This window comes from Schistocerca nitens, chromosome 3 (assembly GCF_023898315.1).
Source record: "Schistocerca nitens isolate TAMUIC-IGC-003100 chromosome 3, iqSchNite1.1, whole genome shotgun sequence".
Taxonomy (NCBI): domain Eukaryota; kingdom Metazoa; phylum Arthropoda; class Insecta; order Orthoptera; family Acrididae; genus Schistocerca; species Schistocerca nitens.
Window position 1 is genome coordinate 774910224 of NC_064616.1, and position 17403 is coordinate 774927626.

A 17403-nucleotide genomic window follows, 5' to 3' on the forward strand; every position below is an offset into this window, starting at 1 on the left:
AGTAGCCGCTCCAAGCAGCTGATCTAGCTCCATATTGACCCTCCTGACAGACCTGTTCAATTGGGAAGATCATACCGCATGTAAGCAGGAACCAAGCCAACATTTGTACGGTTCGTTGCAGATGCTATTTTTACCAGTTCGCACTAAATATTGTAGCCCTGATCCCTATCAATACTGTTTCCCGCTCCATCCACTACCACAACATGATCATGCTTTATAAAACCCTTGCTTAATGATCCTGCATCCTCTATCACTTGACTAAGACATGCACTGGGCTTGAAAATACTTGTGACCCGGTATCCGTCACCTAATTTTTCCTGCAAGATCTGGCCAATGCCTCTTCCATGGCTACTACCTAACAACAGAACTTTCCTCCTACTTGTTTTGTAATAACGCGTGTTATTAATTCAGCAGCTCTCATTTGTGAACATTAACATGCATTAGTACACTGTTCACACCAGAATTTAATCTGTCACCTACCAAAGTATTGTCGTTTGTATCGTTATCTGTCTGAGCCATTAAAACACAGATTGGATGTTCCGATTCTTTCATTGACTTAATACAGAACCAGAATCTCTTAGGGTACTATGAAAGATCTTCCAACACAGAACCAGAAATTCTTAGGGTACTATGAAAGATCTTCCATCAAGATCTGACCGGAAATCGTCGTAAGCGTCCCGCAGAGTTATGGATGCACAATTCCCCGTTAAATTTTCATAAACGTTTCAAATACATGTTTTCGAATCATTTCCCAAATCCTACCACTAAGTAAATGTAGGACTTCTGTATTACGCTAGTTAGCGTTCAGTCATCTAGAGCGCACTTCATGATATATTTAAGTTTTGATCACAACTGTTGTAAGTCTGTCACCTTCGCACAAAATTTTCTCATTCTGTTTTTAGGTTTAAGTCAGACATTAGCGATAGTCTATGAGTTCTACCAACACAAACTACCTCTTAGTCTTCCGGATTTTTTATTTTTTTCTCTTTGGTGTCAACTGTCAATATAACAGCATGACATTGATATTGTCACACGTGTTCGTAACAAGAAACACGAAGGTACACTGTCTGAAAAAGAAGTGAAGCACACAGAAAGGGAGGAGGACACGAAATGAAACTTCGTGGGCTGAGAGGGTATGTATTTACAGTGCTTACAAAATCGAGCCAAATTTGCGAATAACTTGACAGTTTGAGCCCACTTATCAATATCACGTTCCACTCATTCTCTCCTGAATGTATGAACTTATTCGTTTGGGAATGGTGTCGTAATGCCGTTTATCATCTCCTGAGGCAAGCTGGCTCACAACTGTTGTAACTGATCCTTTATATCCTGAATATTGGCACTGGAACGGGGTTGACGTCCGCGCTGGTACCACACACGTTCAATCGGGAACCAATCTGGGGGTCTTGCTTAACATGGAAGTACATCAACAACATGCAGACAGTTCGAAGAGCCACGTGCCATTTGTGGAGCAGCTTTGTCCTGTTTTGCATGAGAGATAACACGTAAGGACTCAGGGTGTTCAAATGGCTCTGAGCACTATGGGACTCAACTGCTGTGGTCATAAGTCCCCTAGAACTTAGAACTACTTAAACCTAACTAACCTAAGGACAGCACACAACACCCAGCCATCACGAGGCAGAGAAAATCCCTGACCCCGCCGGGAATCGAACCCGGGAACCCGGGCGTGGGAAGCGAGAACGATACCGCACGACCACGAGATGCGGGCCAGGGTGTCCGTGATGTACTGTTGTGCTGTCACAGTTCCCTCAGTCATTAGCAGTTGTAACCTGAAGTTATATCCGATGGCACCCCACACCATGACGCCAAGTGTAAAACCGCTGTGCCTCTTAAGACCATTGGAAGAATGGGACTTCTCTCCAGTTCGCCGTCATGCTCGCCGACGATGGTCATCCCGGGAGTGCGATAAGTGATTCATTCTTGAAGACAATGTGATGCCATTCGTCAACACCCTCTGCTGATAAAGCTGACTCACACAAATTCGTGGCATCTTCGTGTCATTCACAGTGATGACTCAACATCTGACTGTTGACTAAACATCCCACGAGGCCTGCTAAAAACACTAAGTATGAAGAACGCTAACGCACCCTGGGGCTGTTCTGTCACAGAGAATTTCAACTCTAATCATTTACGCTAAAGAGCCACAGAAACTGGTACACCTGCCTAATATTGTGTAGGAACCCCGAGAGCACGCAAAAGTGCCCCAGTATGACGTGCCATGAACTCGACTACTGTCTGAAGTGGTGCTGGCAGGTATTGACCCCATGAATCCTGCAGAGCTGTCCATAAAGTCTTAAGACTACCAGGGGGTGGAGAGCCTTCTGAACAGCGCGTTGCAAGGCATCCCAGATATGCTCAATAATGTTCATGTCTCAAGAGTTTGGAGGCAAGCGGAAGCGTTTAAACTCAGAAGAGTGTTCCTGGAGCCACTCTGTAGCAATTCTGGACGTGTGGAGTGTCGCAATGTCCTGCTGCAACTGCCCAAGTCCATCGGAATGCACAATGGACATGAATGGATGCGGGTGACTAGAAAGGATGCTTACGTACGTGTCACCCGTCAAAGTCGTATCTAGAAGTATCAGGGGTCTCATATCACTCCACATGCACACGCCCCACACCATTACAGAGCCTCCAACAGCTATAAAGTTTCCTGCCGACATGCTGGATACGTGGATTCATGTGGTTGTGTCCATACCAGTACACGTCCATCCGCTCGATACAATTTGAAACGAGACTCGTCCGACCAGGCAAAATGTTTCCAGTCATCAACAGTCCAATGTCGGTGTTGATGGACCCAGGCGAGGCGTAAAGCTTTCTGTCGTGCAGTCATAAAGGGTAGATGGAGCCGAAGGGCCATATCGATGATGTTAGGTTGAATGGTTCGCACGCTGGCACTTGTTGATGGCCCATATTGAAATATGGTGCAATTTGCGGAAGGGTTGCACTTCTGTCACATTGAACGAGTCTCTTCAGTCGTCGTTGGTCCCATTCTTGCAGGATCTTTTTCCTGCTGCAGCGATGTCGAATATTTGATGTTTTACCGAGTTCCTGATATTCACGGTACACTCGTGAAATGGACGTACTGGAAAATCCCCAATTCATCGCTACCTCGCTGACACTTGTTGTCTTATACGGGCGTTGCCGACCGCATCGTGGGGTAATTCTGCCTGTTTGCAAACACTATTGGATCAAAAGCATCTGGACACCACATAAAATATACGTTTTTCATATAAGGTGCACTGTGCTGCCACCTACTCCCAGGTACTCCATATCAGCGACCTCAGTACTCATTACACGTCGTGAGAGAGCAGAATAGGGCGCTCCGCGGAACTCACGGACTTCGAACGTGGTGAGGTGATTGGGTGTCACTTGTGTCATACGTCTGTACGCGAGAATTCCACACTTCTAAACATCCCTAGGTCCACTGTTTCCGATGTGACAGTGAAGTGGAAACGTGAAGGGACACTTACAGAACAAAGCGTACAGGCCGACCTCGTCTGTTGACTGAGAGAGACCGCCGACGGTTGAAGAAGGTCGTAATGTGTAATAGGCAAACATCTATGCAGACTATCACACAAATGCACTAGGATCTACTGCAAGTACTATGACAGTTAGGTGGGAGGTGATAAAACTTGGATTTCATGGTCGAGCGGCTGCTCATAAGCCACACATCACACCGGTAAATGCCAAACGACGCCTCGCTTGGTGTAAGGAGCGTAGACATTGGACGACTGAACAGTGGAAAAATGATGTGTGGAGTGACGAATCACGGTACACAATTTGGCGATCCGATGGTAGGGTGTGGGTATGGCGAATGTCCGGTGAACGTCATCTGGAAATTTGTGGTAAAGTCTTATGGGACAAAACTGCTGAGGTGATCGGTCCCTAAGCTAACACACTACTTAATCTAACTTAAACTAACACGCTAAGGACAACACACACCCCCATGCCCGAGGGAAGACTCGGACCTCCGCCGGGGGAAGCCGCGACGCCCTAGACCGCGCGGCTATCCCGCGCGGCGAACATCATCTGCCAGTGTGTGTAGAGGCAACAGTAAAATTCGGAGGCCTTGGTGTTATGGTGTGGTCGTGTTTTTCATGGAGGGGGCTTGCACTCACTGTTGTTTTGCGTGGCACGATCACAGCACAGGCCTATATTGTTGTTTTGAGCACGTTCTTGCTTTCCACTGTTGAAGAACAATTCGGGGATGGCGATTGCATCTTTCAACACGATCGAGCACCTGTTCACAATGCGCGGTCTGTGGCAGAGTGGTTGCACGACAATAATATCCCTGTAATGGAATGGCCTGCACAGAGTCCTGACCTGAATCCAATAGAACGCCTTTGGGATGTTTTGGTACGCCGACTTCGTGCCAGGCCTCACCTACCGACATCGATACTTCTCCTCAGTGCAGTACTCCGTGAAGAATGGGCTGCCATTTCCCAAGAAACCTTCCAGCACCTGACTGAACGCATGCCTGCGAGAGTGGAAGCTGTCGTGAAGGCTAAGGGTGGGCCAACACCATACTGAATTCTAGCATTACCGATGGAGGGCGCCACGAACTTTTAAGTCACTTTCAGCTAGGTGTGCGGATAATTTTGATCACAAAGTGTATGTCTGTATTTGAACATGCGTGCCTATACCAGGTTTTCTGGAGCTTCAGTGTAGATTCCCGCCGATGGTGTGAACGTGTGCGAAGTTACATTAGTATCCGACAGTGTCTCCTGGTTGCGTCACTTTTCTTGTCAGGCAGTGTATTTCTTTCACGGATGCGATATCGGTCCTTTTGTTTGACTTAGTTATCTGATAAATTATTCTGTACTGCAAGAACATATTGTCCCTGCCGCTATTATTAGTGTGCGTGGTTTTCCCAGTCGACACTAGGCAGATTAAAGTCACGTTTACCAATGGCGTGTGACTTCGGTATTTCCGCGCTTTTGTCTTAGACTGTTACTGAGTGATTCTCCGAATGATGTGCTGAATCTGGCGGTCAGTATAGCTGTCTCGTAATTAAGTCCACTTGCTCTAGTTGCAGGTGTTATTGAAGACGACATTATTTTCCAGTAATGACCACGACATCGACAAGAGGAGATCGAGTATCCTTTAATCCAGTTTCATTCAAGCCAGCCTGATCCACGGTATTGCCAGCAAAGACATAAATTCCACCTACAGCCGATTTAGTGAGCCGTAAAAGGCAAGTAAGCTATTGCTGTGCTACGCAGTGCTCATAAATCATGTTGTATTTTGCTTGCTTTATACTGCTCGGTTGCGTGGTGGAAATGTCAGCAGCTAAGGGATACAAATGGTCGACAGTAATATTGACGTACTGTGGTCCACAACTTTCACGCTGTGTGCTGCAACAACTGTATGTCGCAGGGAACCTCTGGAGAATGTTCCTCATAGCATAACAATGCCACTCGCCGTCCTTGCATATTTGACGGTGCATTTGTCGAGTAACACACCCCATGAGGACAGCATATGCTGACACGTCCGTTGATGTGATGTAATGGGAAGAAATATTTGTTCGCTTCTGAAGCCGTCATTGCACATCCGCTGTGAACTTCGCTACCGGTTGTCGCCTTGTTTGCCGTACAGAGCATCCAACTTTCCGATGACCACTCTGTAAGGTGGTTCTTGATCACCGAACACCTTGTTTTCCTTGAGAGTTTTCACCACCATTCATCCACCGTCACCAGGGGCTGATGATGGCATCATTTGGACATCCGACAGGCCTTACTGCGATACTTGTTCCAAATCTTAGAGTTATCAGCATCTGCGTTTTCTCAGAGTCATGTAAATCAGTAGCTTTTTCAATTATCTGTACATAAAGTTGAAAGAATGAATTCGTTACATATAGCACAACAATTGTAAAAGTTCATGCCATGTTATGGACTGTCCAGATGCTGCGGAGGGATGGCCATAATTTTCTGAGTGGCCAAAGTAAATTGACAAAAGTGAAACAATATCATTTTGTGTGTTCATTCTTAAACTGTGCTTTGAATGCATCAGTTAATCTCAAACCGCTGTAGGGTAATTTGCAGGAGTCATTTAGGTGTTCCATAAGGGAATACTACATCCTAGTATTTGAAAACAAATTTAAAATAATCGCTCCACAAAACACTTTCCATCTTAATTCAAAGCTAATTTAATAGAATGTTCACTACGTATTAGTCGTTCTCGAAAGTTTTTGCTTTGGAAATATTTGTTTTTTCCTTTCTTCAAAATAAAGCATGTCGTTCATCAAAGTACCTTCTGATGCTTGTAGCTGGATATGATACTACTTCAGTCTTCTACGAGGGTTAGATAAACGAAAACCTTAAATTTGTAATAACAAATCGAAATTTCGCGCCGGTATCCTGTAAGTTGGTAAGCGTGCTACAAACAGCGTGCAGAATGACCTGTAGGTGGCAGCATAGTGCAGATACACACATACTCTCGCAGTATCAGTATAAAGATGGCCGCCCCGCTTGCGACTTGCACCAGGGAAGAACAGCGTTCTGTTATTCTAGGAAGTTCGCAAATGGTGGGATTTCAGTGGAAGATGCTCCACTCCCAGGTCAGGCACAATGAGTTGTGACTCCACAGAACATTGCAGCAGTTGAAGCCATAGTGAAGGAAAACCGCAGAGTGACACTGAATGATATTGCAGCATGTTTACAGATAAGTCATGGGTCAGCACACCACATTGTGCATGATGTCCTCCAGTTTCACGACGTGTCTGCAAGATGGGTGCCACGGCAGCTGACTCCCGAAATGAGAGAACGACCGTTGATGATTGTGAAGAACTTCTTCGGCGCTTTGAACGAGAAAGTGATGGCTTCCTTGCAAGAATCGTTACTGAGGACGAGACCTAGGATCACTTCCACCAACCGGAAACGAAGACAGCAAGCTAGGAATGGCGCTATTCCTCATCACCAACAGGGAAGGTTATGCTGCCTCTCTTTTGGGACGAAAAAGGCGTCATTTTGGAGCATTATATGCCTAGAGGGAGCACTGTGACCAGTGCATCATACACAGATCTCCCAAAAAATCATCTGCGGCCTGCAATCAAATCAAAGCGACGTGGAATGCTGTCAGCAGGTGTCCTTTTGCAACATGACAATGCAAGGCCCCACACTAACCGTACAACAGTTGCAGCAATCACAGACCTGCATTTTGAGCGTCTTCCTCATCGCCGCGCGGCATTATCCGAGTGGTCTGAGGCGCTGCAGTCATGGACTGTGCGGCTGGTCCCGGCGGAGGTTCGAGTCCTCCCTCGGGCATGGGTGTGTGTGTTTGTCCTTAGGATAATTTAGGTTAAGTAGTGTGTAAGTTTAGGGACTGATGACCTTAGCAGTTAAGTCCCATAAGATTTCACACACATTTGAACATTTCTTCCTCATCCACCATACTCAGCAGACCTTGCCCCAAGTGATTTCCATATGTTTGGACCACTCAAAGACGCAGTGGGAGTAAAGAAGTTCCGTTCTGATCAAGAGGTACTCCACACGGTGCATGAGTGGTTGCGCGGACTACCAAAAGAGTTTTTTTTCTAACGGAATTTATGCACTTTGTAAGCGCTGGAGGACTTGCATTGAGCGTGGGGAAGATTATGTTGAAAAGTGATACAGCTTTGTACCACTTCTGCACAATAAGTAATATTTTTAAAAAATTTAAGGTTTTCATTTGACTCACCCTCGTACATTTTAAGTTGCAACTTATCTTCAAGTGTCACTCCTCATCCTTGTGAAGCACAAGTCCCGTCAGTATGACCGTAACCGTAACCGAAGGCAGAAGCTCTATTATTTAAAATATACTGGAAACATACATTTCATGATAACTACAAGTAGAAGTGAATGTGCAAGCGATCAGACGAAGGCCACTAAAATAACAACACGAGTCATAAAATATTTCTAGAACAGACATATAAGAGAGAATCACACAAACTATTTATTTATGTAAGAAACTGAAACACCTACAGCCGTCCTTATGATGTCAATTATTGTGTGGCCACCAGTTTCGGCGCTTTGGTGCACCATCTTCAGACTTTAGCTGATGCATCAGTGGCCAACGTAACCCGTTTACGCAGACTACCTGTAACTATTATGTTGTCTCTCCAAAAGTTGACAGTTGTTAGTTGGAGAGATCGTGTATACGATGGTGTTAACCCCTTCAGCATCAGCTAAAGCCTGAAGATGATGCACTGAAGCGCAAAAACTAGTAGCCACACAATAAATGACATCATAAGGGCGGCTGTAGGTGTCTCATTTTCTTACATAAGTGAACGGCCGAAGTCTCCCAGACCTCCAGTCACAAAGATGGACATACAAAAACTATTTATTGACTCACGAACAATTTAAATTGGTGACTAATGAGAAAATGAGAACGCAAAAGATGAATCAAAGCAAATTAGGTTCCTGTGTTTAAATCGGGAGTAGACTGTTACCAAAAACGTTAATATTACCATTATTAGAGACTGGAGGGGGATGCACAACAACGATGAAATGATCCTCAAACAAATTTTAACTTTCTTATGGGCCATTTAAGATGATATACGCTGAATCAGGGTTTTGCACATAAAACCTAATCCTAAGAAATTATTTGTTTACCGAAGACCATATGTGACTGGAGACTGAGTAGCTTGATAGCTCAGGAGTACATACATCATTTCACAGTCTCAAGCTAAAAACGAAGCTACGTAGGAATACCATAGTAATTGATCAAATATTATAAATAATTAACATCTTCCTGCAACATTTGTAGTAGACAGTTTAGATAGTGAGGTAAGGTCCAGTGATATCCAGTAAATAATTTTCTGCTAGATTTAAAACCAAAAGTTGTGTGAAATAATGTCACTGTTGACAGTGATAAACAGCAACGAATAATGGAACTGAACGAAGAAGCTAGATCAGAATATCGTCAACACAAATAAGCAACATGATAAGTTAAATTGTATCGGCAAAAACGAAAACATACGTGCTTGATTTTAATTAGAAAGTAAATATTAGAAAAGTGCATTTTACTGGGTAAAACAATAAAGCAAATTATGAAAATATCCTGGAACAACAAGAAAAAATGATCACCGTTAAAAGCAAACGTTCTCAAGAAAATTATTCAGTGGTGTCAATAAATGGTGTTTAGGACGTAAGAAAATAATGCCTGCATCTTGAGAAAAAAAAACAAGAATTTTATTTTGCATAGAAGTTTGAATAACTCAGATTCTGATCCCACTCCATTGTCACTGGGCCACCTATCTTCACTCGTCTTCACTCGACCTACCTTTCCCTACATTTATCCACTTTTTTATATTTAATTCAACTTTACCCGTCACTACTCATTTCCGTCATTGTTGTTCATACGCCCCTAATGTGTTCCTCTTTATTCATTCACTTTTATTGGCCACTGGAATGAACTATAAAGGGTTATTCATAAACACGAAGAGCAGTCAAATTAAATCTGAAAACCCGCCACAACAGAACAATGCAATCGTTCCATTCAAAAGCAATCACCACATACGCTAATATAGTTACCTTACCTCACCGGTTGACGAAACGATCAATTCCTGTTTCGTAGGACGCGGTCAGCCGCTGAGGGATCTACAACCGCGTCCACTCTTGCACTCCCTCATCCGACTGAAACCAATGTCTACGCATGTCTTTCTTCTGGTCACCAAAGACGTGAATTTTCACGATGGAAGATTCGGGCTGTGCGGAGGATTTTGCGGTGTTTCCCTATCAAATCGCTGAAGCGTAGCCTTCGTCCGATTGGCAGTATGACAGCGGGAGTTATCGTGGAGCAGGGTGGTTTAGCCCTATAGTATTCCTGGTCGTTTTGACTTTATAACGTATCGCATTTTCTGCAAAGTGTTTTCATAGCAGTGCGCATTGATTGTGGTTCGACACAGGAGAAACTCGACGAGCAGAGGGCCCCTACAGTCGAAGAAGAACGTTTGTGAACAATTTCGGATTTCTTGGAGGGGGGGGGGCATGTTGGACGTTTCCACTGTTGGCTTTGTCATTTGCCCCGGGCACGAAATGGTGGTACATACCATGTTTCGTCCCCTGTAACGATACGGGACAGAAAGACATGCCCTTCCTCGTGCTACCACAGCAGCTGAATCACACTTGACGCGATTCTGTCCATCTTTTGCCCCTCCGTCAGATTATGCGGCACCCACTACCCGCAAATTTGGCGGTAATGCAAGTAGTCTTTGATGATGGCATACACGGAGCGATGGCTAATGCCGAGCTGAACACGAATTTCTTCCTCCGTGATTCGTCGGTCTACTCGAATAAGGCTATCAATCCGCCCCATCAGATCAGGGGGTAATGGCTAGATTGGTTTCTCCTGGGCGCCGATCGTCTTGCATTGAAGAGCCCCTTCTCGGAAACTACTCTGCCACTCGTGTGTTCGCGTCAGGGACATGCAGTGTCCACCGCACACAGCTGACATGCGACTGTGAATTTCACTTATTCTAGCAAACTCAGCCACCAGAAAACGAACCAAACCTCTCTGCTCTTCTTTGCTTGCCTCAATGTCAACAGATGGGCGGACACGATAGACTAGTCCGCCAACAATCAACTTCACAAACGAACAACTGTGATGTGGCACTATGCCGTTCCCCAACCAGAGCGGTGACAGTATCGAAACGTAACAACAGTGGGACCATCTATGGTGTGCGGTATATGTATTATGGCGGGAGTTCCATTTTCATTTGACAGCCACTTATACCTCTGGGATTTCAGAAGAAGCCTGCATAAAAAACTACGAGACATACAGAAAAATGACACCAGTCAATACAGCATCTCTCCAAGTCTCGATTCATAATACGCTCCGTGATGACATACCTACAGTGCGTACCACTAAGGAGTATGCCTGTAAGAACATGTGAAAAAATTATTCGCTCCATATTGTTACAGGTAATTCGCTTGAACCTGCGGATAGACAACCCAAGGAACAGATCTCCAAAAGGTGGCGGAGGGGGTCAGCTTCAACAGAGATTTCAACAAGTCGCACGCATATATTGACGTTGATCGCACCACAACCCTTATTGAGCTCCGGTAATATGAGTTAAAAACTTGGAAAGACGCTCGGCCCAATGATACGCATCTGTTATCTGCAGGTCTTGTAATTTTTGCGTAATCGTCTTCTCAAACCCCGGAGGTACTTAACGAATAAGCGTGTGTTAATCAAGCAGCCGATGCGCTGCTTATTACTGAAGCAGCGTCATTATTGTTTCTGTCTTTCCTCTGTGTTCGCAGCTTATTTATACCATCGTTTTTCCTCCCTAGTTCCACAAACATCAAGAAATTATTTCCCTAAACTTTCTACGGAAGTTTTATAAGGGGTGATCAAGAAGTTTACGCTTGAGGTCGCTGCTGCAGTGTATCTGCAACGCAGCGCGAGTATACAAACACCGACATACAGACAAGGTATCTTTCGGACGTGCGTGCGATAAATGCGGAGATGTGAACGATGGCGACGTTATTACCAAATGGGTCCAAACAGGACCAACCTTTTGTTATTCTTTCCTTGGCCGCCGAAGGACAAACACTGACAGACATCTATTAGAGAATGAAAAATTTGTATGCAGCAGCATGTCTATCGAAAACCAACATTGTGGAATGGTATAGCATGTTCCGTGCTGGTCACGTTTCGACACAAGATGCCGGTCAATCCGGGTGGTCTCAAGTGGGAGGCATGCGATCACCCACACTACAGTCCTGCTCTCTCCCCATGCCACTATTACGCCTTCGGTCCCTTAAGGGGGGTAGGACGTCAAACGGGCCGACTTGGAGCAGGAGAGGCACCACAGGACATTTTAATTTCCACTGTCTATACTTTTACAAGTAAATTCATAAACTTTTGTCAGCATGACCAGGAAGGATTCAGGACTCACACTCGTAGCAGCGGAAGTTCAAAAACATAACAAAATAATTTTTTTACATGTTAAATTTCATCATTTTTTCACTTGCTATTTGGTGCATTTGTTGATATAGGTACACTTTTCTTCATAAGTAAGAGAGACTGTTCGATGAATTTTGCACAGCATACAAACCATACTTGCAGGTGTCTGAAACTCTAGAATCTATTTAATTTATGAAAAAATGAATGAGCTGTTACGTTTTAAACTTTATGTTCACAAAAAAATCAAATTTTGTAGTTAATTATCTCACTTTTTACCACAGTTTTTAATAAATTTGGAAAATTCTAGAGTTTCATGCACCTGTAAGTATGGTTTGCATGCTGTGCAAAATTCATCAAAGAATGTCTCTCACTTGTGAAGAAAAATGTACCTATCGCAACAAATGCAGACAACAGTAAGTGAAAAAATCATGACATTTCATATATAAAAAAAAATTATTTTGTTATGTTTTTGCACTTCCACTGCTGTGAGTACGAATCCTGAATCCTTCCTGGTCATGCTGAGAAAGTTTTATGAATTTATTTGTAAAAGTATAGACAGTAGAAAATAAAATGTCCTGTGGTGCCTCTCCTGCTACAAGTCGGCCCGTTTGACGTCCTACTCCCTTTAAGGGACCGAAGGCGTAATAGTCGCATGGGGAGAGAGCAGGACTGTAGTGTGGGTGATCGCATGCCTCCCACTTGAGACCACGCGGATTGACCGGCATCTTGTGTCGAATCGTGAACAGCATGGAACTTGGTATACCATTCCACAATGTTGGTTTTTGATAGACATGCTGCTGCATACAAATTTTTCATTCTCTAATGGATGTCTGTCAGTGTTTGTCCTTCGGCGGCCAAGGAAAGAATAACAGCACGTTGGTCCTTGAATGGGCGATGATTCCTGTCAGACGAGGATGTGCAGCAGGCTGCTTCAGACTTCTTCACACACCAGGACACGGTATTTTACCAAACGGATATCTTCAACCTGGTGCGTAGGGTGATTGCCTCTATGGTCACGGCTATTTTGCTTGATTGGCATACTGATTCCGGACTGGATGGCCTCCGGACTGAAACTTTTTGATCGCCCCTTATATATTTCTGGCATCTCCTTGCTAAAACATTACTTACCACATGAGTGTCCCCACCATCAGAATATCATCGCTGGCAAACTATAAGTAACGGCTGACTACTTTCTCCATTTGAAAACTATCGCCCACTTCCCGCCAGCAGCGTCTCAGTGCCTGTGGCGGAGGGGCCGTGTGATGCACATGTACACTGCCTCCGTCCCTGCACGGGAGTGAGTGGTTACCTGGGACGTACCTTGCAGCGCTGGAGCATGAAGCGGAAGCCGGAGAGTGTGTCGCCGGTGCCGAGCGACAGGTCGAGGCTGGTGATGGCCGGCGTGACGAGCATGTGCAGGTGCTTGCGGTGCAGCACGTGCTCCTCCGCTATGGCGGCCAACAGGTCCTCCAGCAGCTCCGGCGCTACAACACAAACCGTGCACGCCGTCCACACCCGTCCTGTCGCTCGCACCATCAACTGTGGTTAGCAACGCTGCCGTACGAGCCAGGCGGCACTTCCCAAACAGCGACGCTCTACAGCCTGCACGTAGTTCTACATCGATCACATTGTGCAGATCATCGCCAAAACCCTGACACGGTTCTATAGGTATTGATGTCAAGAGCAATGAACATTGATTGGTTACTGGATTACGACCACTTTGTTGCCCCATAAACAATACACTACTGGCCATTAAAATTGCTACACCAAGAAAAAATGCAGATGATAAACGGGTATTCACTGGACGAATATATTATACTAGAACTGACACGTGATTACATTTTCACGCAATTTGGGTGAATAGAGCCTGAGAAATCAGTACCCAGAACAACCACCTCTGGCCGTAATAACGGCCTTGATACGCCTGGGCATTGAGTCAAACAGAGCTTGGATGGTGTATACAGGTACAGCTGCCCATGCAGATAAAACACGATACCACAGTTCATCAAGAGTAGTGATTGGCGTATTGTGACGAGCCAGTTGCTCGGCCACCATTGACCAGACGTTTTCAATTGGTGAGAGATCTGGAGAATATGCTGGCCAGGGCAGCAGTCGAACATTTTCTAAATCCATAAAGGCCCGTACAGGACCTGCAACATGCGGTCGTGCATTATCCTGCTGAAATGTAGGGTTTCGCAGGGATCGAATGAAGGGTACAGCCACGGGTCGTAACACATCTGAAATGTAACGTCCACTGTTCAGAGTACCGTCAATGCGAACAAGAGGTGACCGAGACGTGTAACCAATGGCACCCCCTACCATCACGCTGGGTGATACGCCAGTATGGCGATGACGAATACACGCTTCCAATGTGCGTTCACCGCGATGTCGCCAAAATCGGATGCGACCATCATGACGGTGTAAACAGAACCTGGATTCATCCGAAAAAAACACGTTTTGCCATTCGTGCACCCAGGTTCGTCGTTGAGTACACCATCGCAGGCGCTTTTGTCTGTGAAGCGGCGCCAATGGTAACCGCAGCCATGGTCTCCGAGCTGATAGTCCATGCTGCTGCTAACGTCGTCGAACTGTTCGTGCAGATGGTTGTTGTCTTGCAAAAGTCCCCATCTGTTGACTCAGAGATCGAGACGTGGCTGCACGATCCGTTACAGCCATGCGGATAAGATGCCTGTAATCTCGACTGCTAGTGATACGAGGCCGTTGGGATCCAGCCCGCCGTTCCGTATTACCCTCCTGAAGCCACCTATTCCAAAAATGGTTCAAATGGCTCTGAGCACTATGGGACTTAACTTCAGAGGTCACAAGTCGCCTAGAACTTGGAACTACTTAAACCTAACTAACCTAAGGACATCATACACATCCATGCCCGAGGCAGGATTCGAACCTGCTATCGTAGCGGTCGCTCAGTTCCAGACTTTAGCGCCTAGAGCCGCTCGGCCACTCCGGCCGGCCCACTGATTCCATATTCTGCTAACAGCCATTGGATCTCGACCAACGTGAGCAGCAATGTCGCGATACGATAAACCGCAATCGCGATGGGCTACAATCCGACCTTTATCAAAGTCGGAAACGTGATGGTACGCATTTCTCCTCCTTACACGAGGCATCACAACAACGTTTCACCAGGCAACGCCGGTCAACTGCTGTTTGTGTATGAGAAATCGGTTGGAAACTTTCCTCATGTCAGCACGTTGTAGGTGTCGCCACCGGCGCCAATCTTGCGTGAATGCTCTCAAAAGCTAATCATTTGCATATCACAGCATCTTCTTCCTGTCGGTTAAATTTCGCGTCTGTAGCACGTCATCTTCGTGGTGTAGCAAATTTTAATGGCCACTAGCGTATAAAGCGTGTCGGGGGACGTGAACAACAGTGCAGTCGTCGTACTGCGCAAACGGAGCGAGTTATCTGACGTCCAAAAGGAGATGTGCCTAAAGGGACAAGGATGGAAGAAGCATTTACGAAAAGGCTAAGTTTTTAAACTGCTGGAGTGCCGCTGTGGTTAGAGTATACCGTGGATGGCAAAATGGCGCTATCCAAAACCGGGTCGTGACAACCATGGTGCAAAACGGGCCATAGATGACAGGGGTGAACGACGCAGCGGAAATGTGTACGGGCGAATAGACGTGCAACTGTCGAGCAACTGACAGCCCAGATGAACCAAGAGGCTACATTCAGCGAACGTTGCTGCGTACGGGCCTCTGCAGCAGGCACCTGGTTCATGCACCTGTGTTGGCTACCGTTCATCGGCGACGAATGCTGGAATTTGCACGCCAGTATCGCAACTGGACATCTACTCAGTGGCGATAGGTGCCCTTTTCAAATGAATTATGTTTTATGACTGAAAGCAAACGTCCTGCAACAATCGTCGTTAGAGGGAGCATTATGGTCTGAGGAATGTTTTCGTATCCTTGGGGATGTCCTCACCTACATGCAAAAACATGGTTCAAATGGCTCTGAGCACTATGGGACTCAACTGCTGAGGTCATTAGTCCCCTAGAACTTAGAACTAGTTAAACCTAACTAACCTAAGGACATCACAAACATCCATGCCCGAGGCAGGATTCGAACCTGCGACCGTAGCGGTCTTGCGGTTCCAGACTGCAGCGCCGTTAACCGCACGGCCACTTCGGCCGGCACCTACATGCAGTTTGTTTTTCCTCGGCATAATGGCATCTACTAGCACGACAATGGAACACGTCATACAGCTCCCAGTATACGTGCGTGGCGCTAATAATAAAAAAAAAAAAAAAAAAAAAATTTGGCTCTGAGCACTATGGGACTTAACATCTCAGAAGTCCCCTAGAACTTAGAACTACTTAAACCTAACTAACCTAAGGATATCACACACATCCATGCCCGAGGCAGGATTCGAAGCTGCGACCGTAGCGGTCGCGCGGTTCCAGACTGAAGCGCCTAGAACCGCTCTGCCACACTGGCCGGCGGTGCTAATAATACCTGGACGAGTTTACAGTACTTCGCAAAACACCAATATGTCCGGATTTAAACCCAATTGCCGGTCGCTGTGGCCGAGGTTCAGTCCGGAACCGTGCTACTGCTACGGTCGCAGGTTCGAATCCTGCCTCGGGCATGGATGTTTGGGATGTCCTTAGGTTAGTTAGGTTTAAGTAGTTCTATGTTCTAGGGGACTGATGACATCAGATGTTAAGTCCCATAGTGCTCAGAGCCATTTGAACCATTTGATTTTTAAACCCAACTGAGAATCTATGGCACCACCTCGGTCGGCGCCATGGATTCTCAACCAAGAAATCTAGCGCAGCTGGGCACAACACTGGAGTCGGTATGACTCCACATCACTGTCGATACCTTCCAGAACCTTATTAACTCTCTTCTTGCACGTCCCGCAGCGATCCGCGCTGCAAAAGATGGTTATTCAGGCTTTTGACAGACTGACACATTAATGTGACTAGAGTGAGGACTGATGTGAGATACTTCAATGTCTTCTAACAAGGGAACCTCCCCATCGCACCCCCCTGAGATTTAGTTATAAGTTGTCACAGTGCATAGGCCTTGAAAAACTGAACACAGATCAATCGAGAAAACGGGAAGAAGTTGTGTGGAACTGTGAAAAAATAAGCAAAATATACAAACTGAGTAGTTCATGGGAAGATATGCAACATCAAGGAGACTGGGAACTCGGGAGCTCTGTGGTCTCGTGGTAACGTGAGCAGCTGTGGAACGAAAGGTCCTTGGTTCAAATCTTCCATCGAGTGAAAAGTTCAATTTTTTATTTTCAGTTTATGTGACAAACTCTTATGTTTTCATCACTTTTTTGGGAGTGATTATCACATCCACAAGAAAACCTAAATCGGGCAAGGTAGAAGAATCTTTTTACCCATTCGCCAAGTGTACAAGTTAGGTGGGTCGACAACATATTCCTGTCATGTAACGCACATGCCGTCACCAGTGTCGTATAGATTATATCAGATGTGTTTTCCTGTGGAGGAATCGGTTGAC

The 17403-nt window shown here is 45.6% G+C and overlaps 1 protein-coding gene across 2 annotated transcripts in view; it reads right to left on the minus strand.

The window, feature by feature from the left end:
- Window positions 1–17403, minus strand: part of LOC126248781 (uncharacterized) — a 661014-nt gene that overhangs the window by 467273 nt on the left and 176338 nt on the right. The window contains exon 2 of one of the 2 annotated variants that reach the window (XM_049950153.1): window positions 13228–13391. The exons of the other annotated variant lie outside the window; for it this stretch is intronic. Coding sequence (XP_049806110.1) covers window positions 13228–13391 — 164 coding nt within the window. The remainder of the gene's footprint in view (window positions 1–13227; window positions 13392–17403) is intronic. 2 annotated transcript variants of the gene reach the window in all.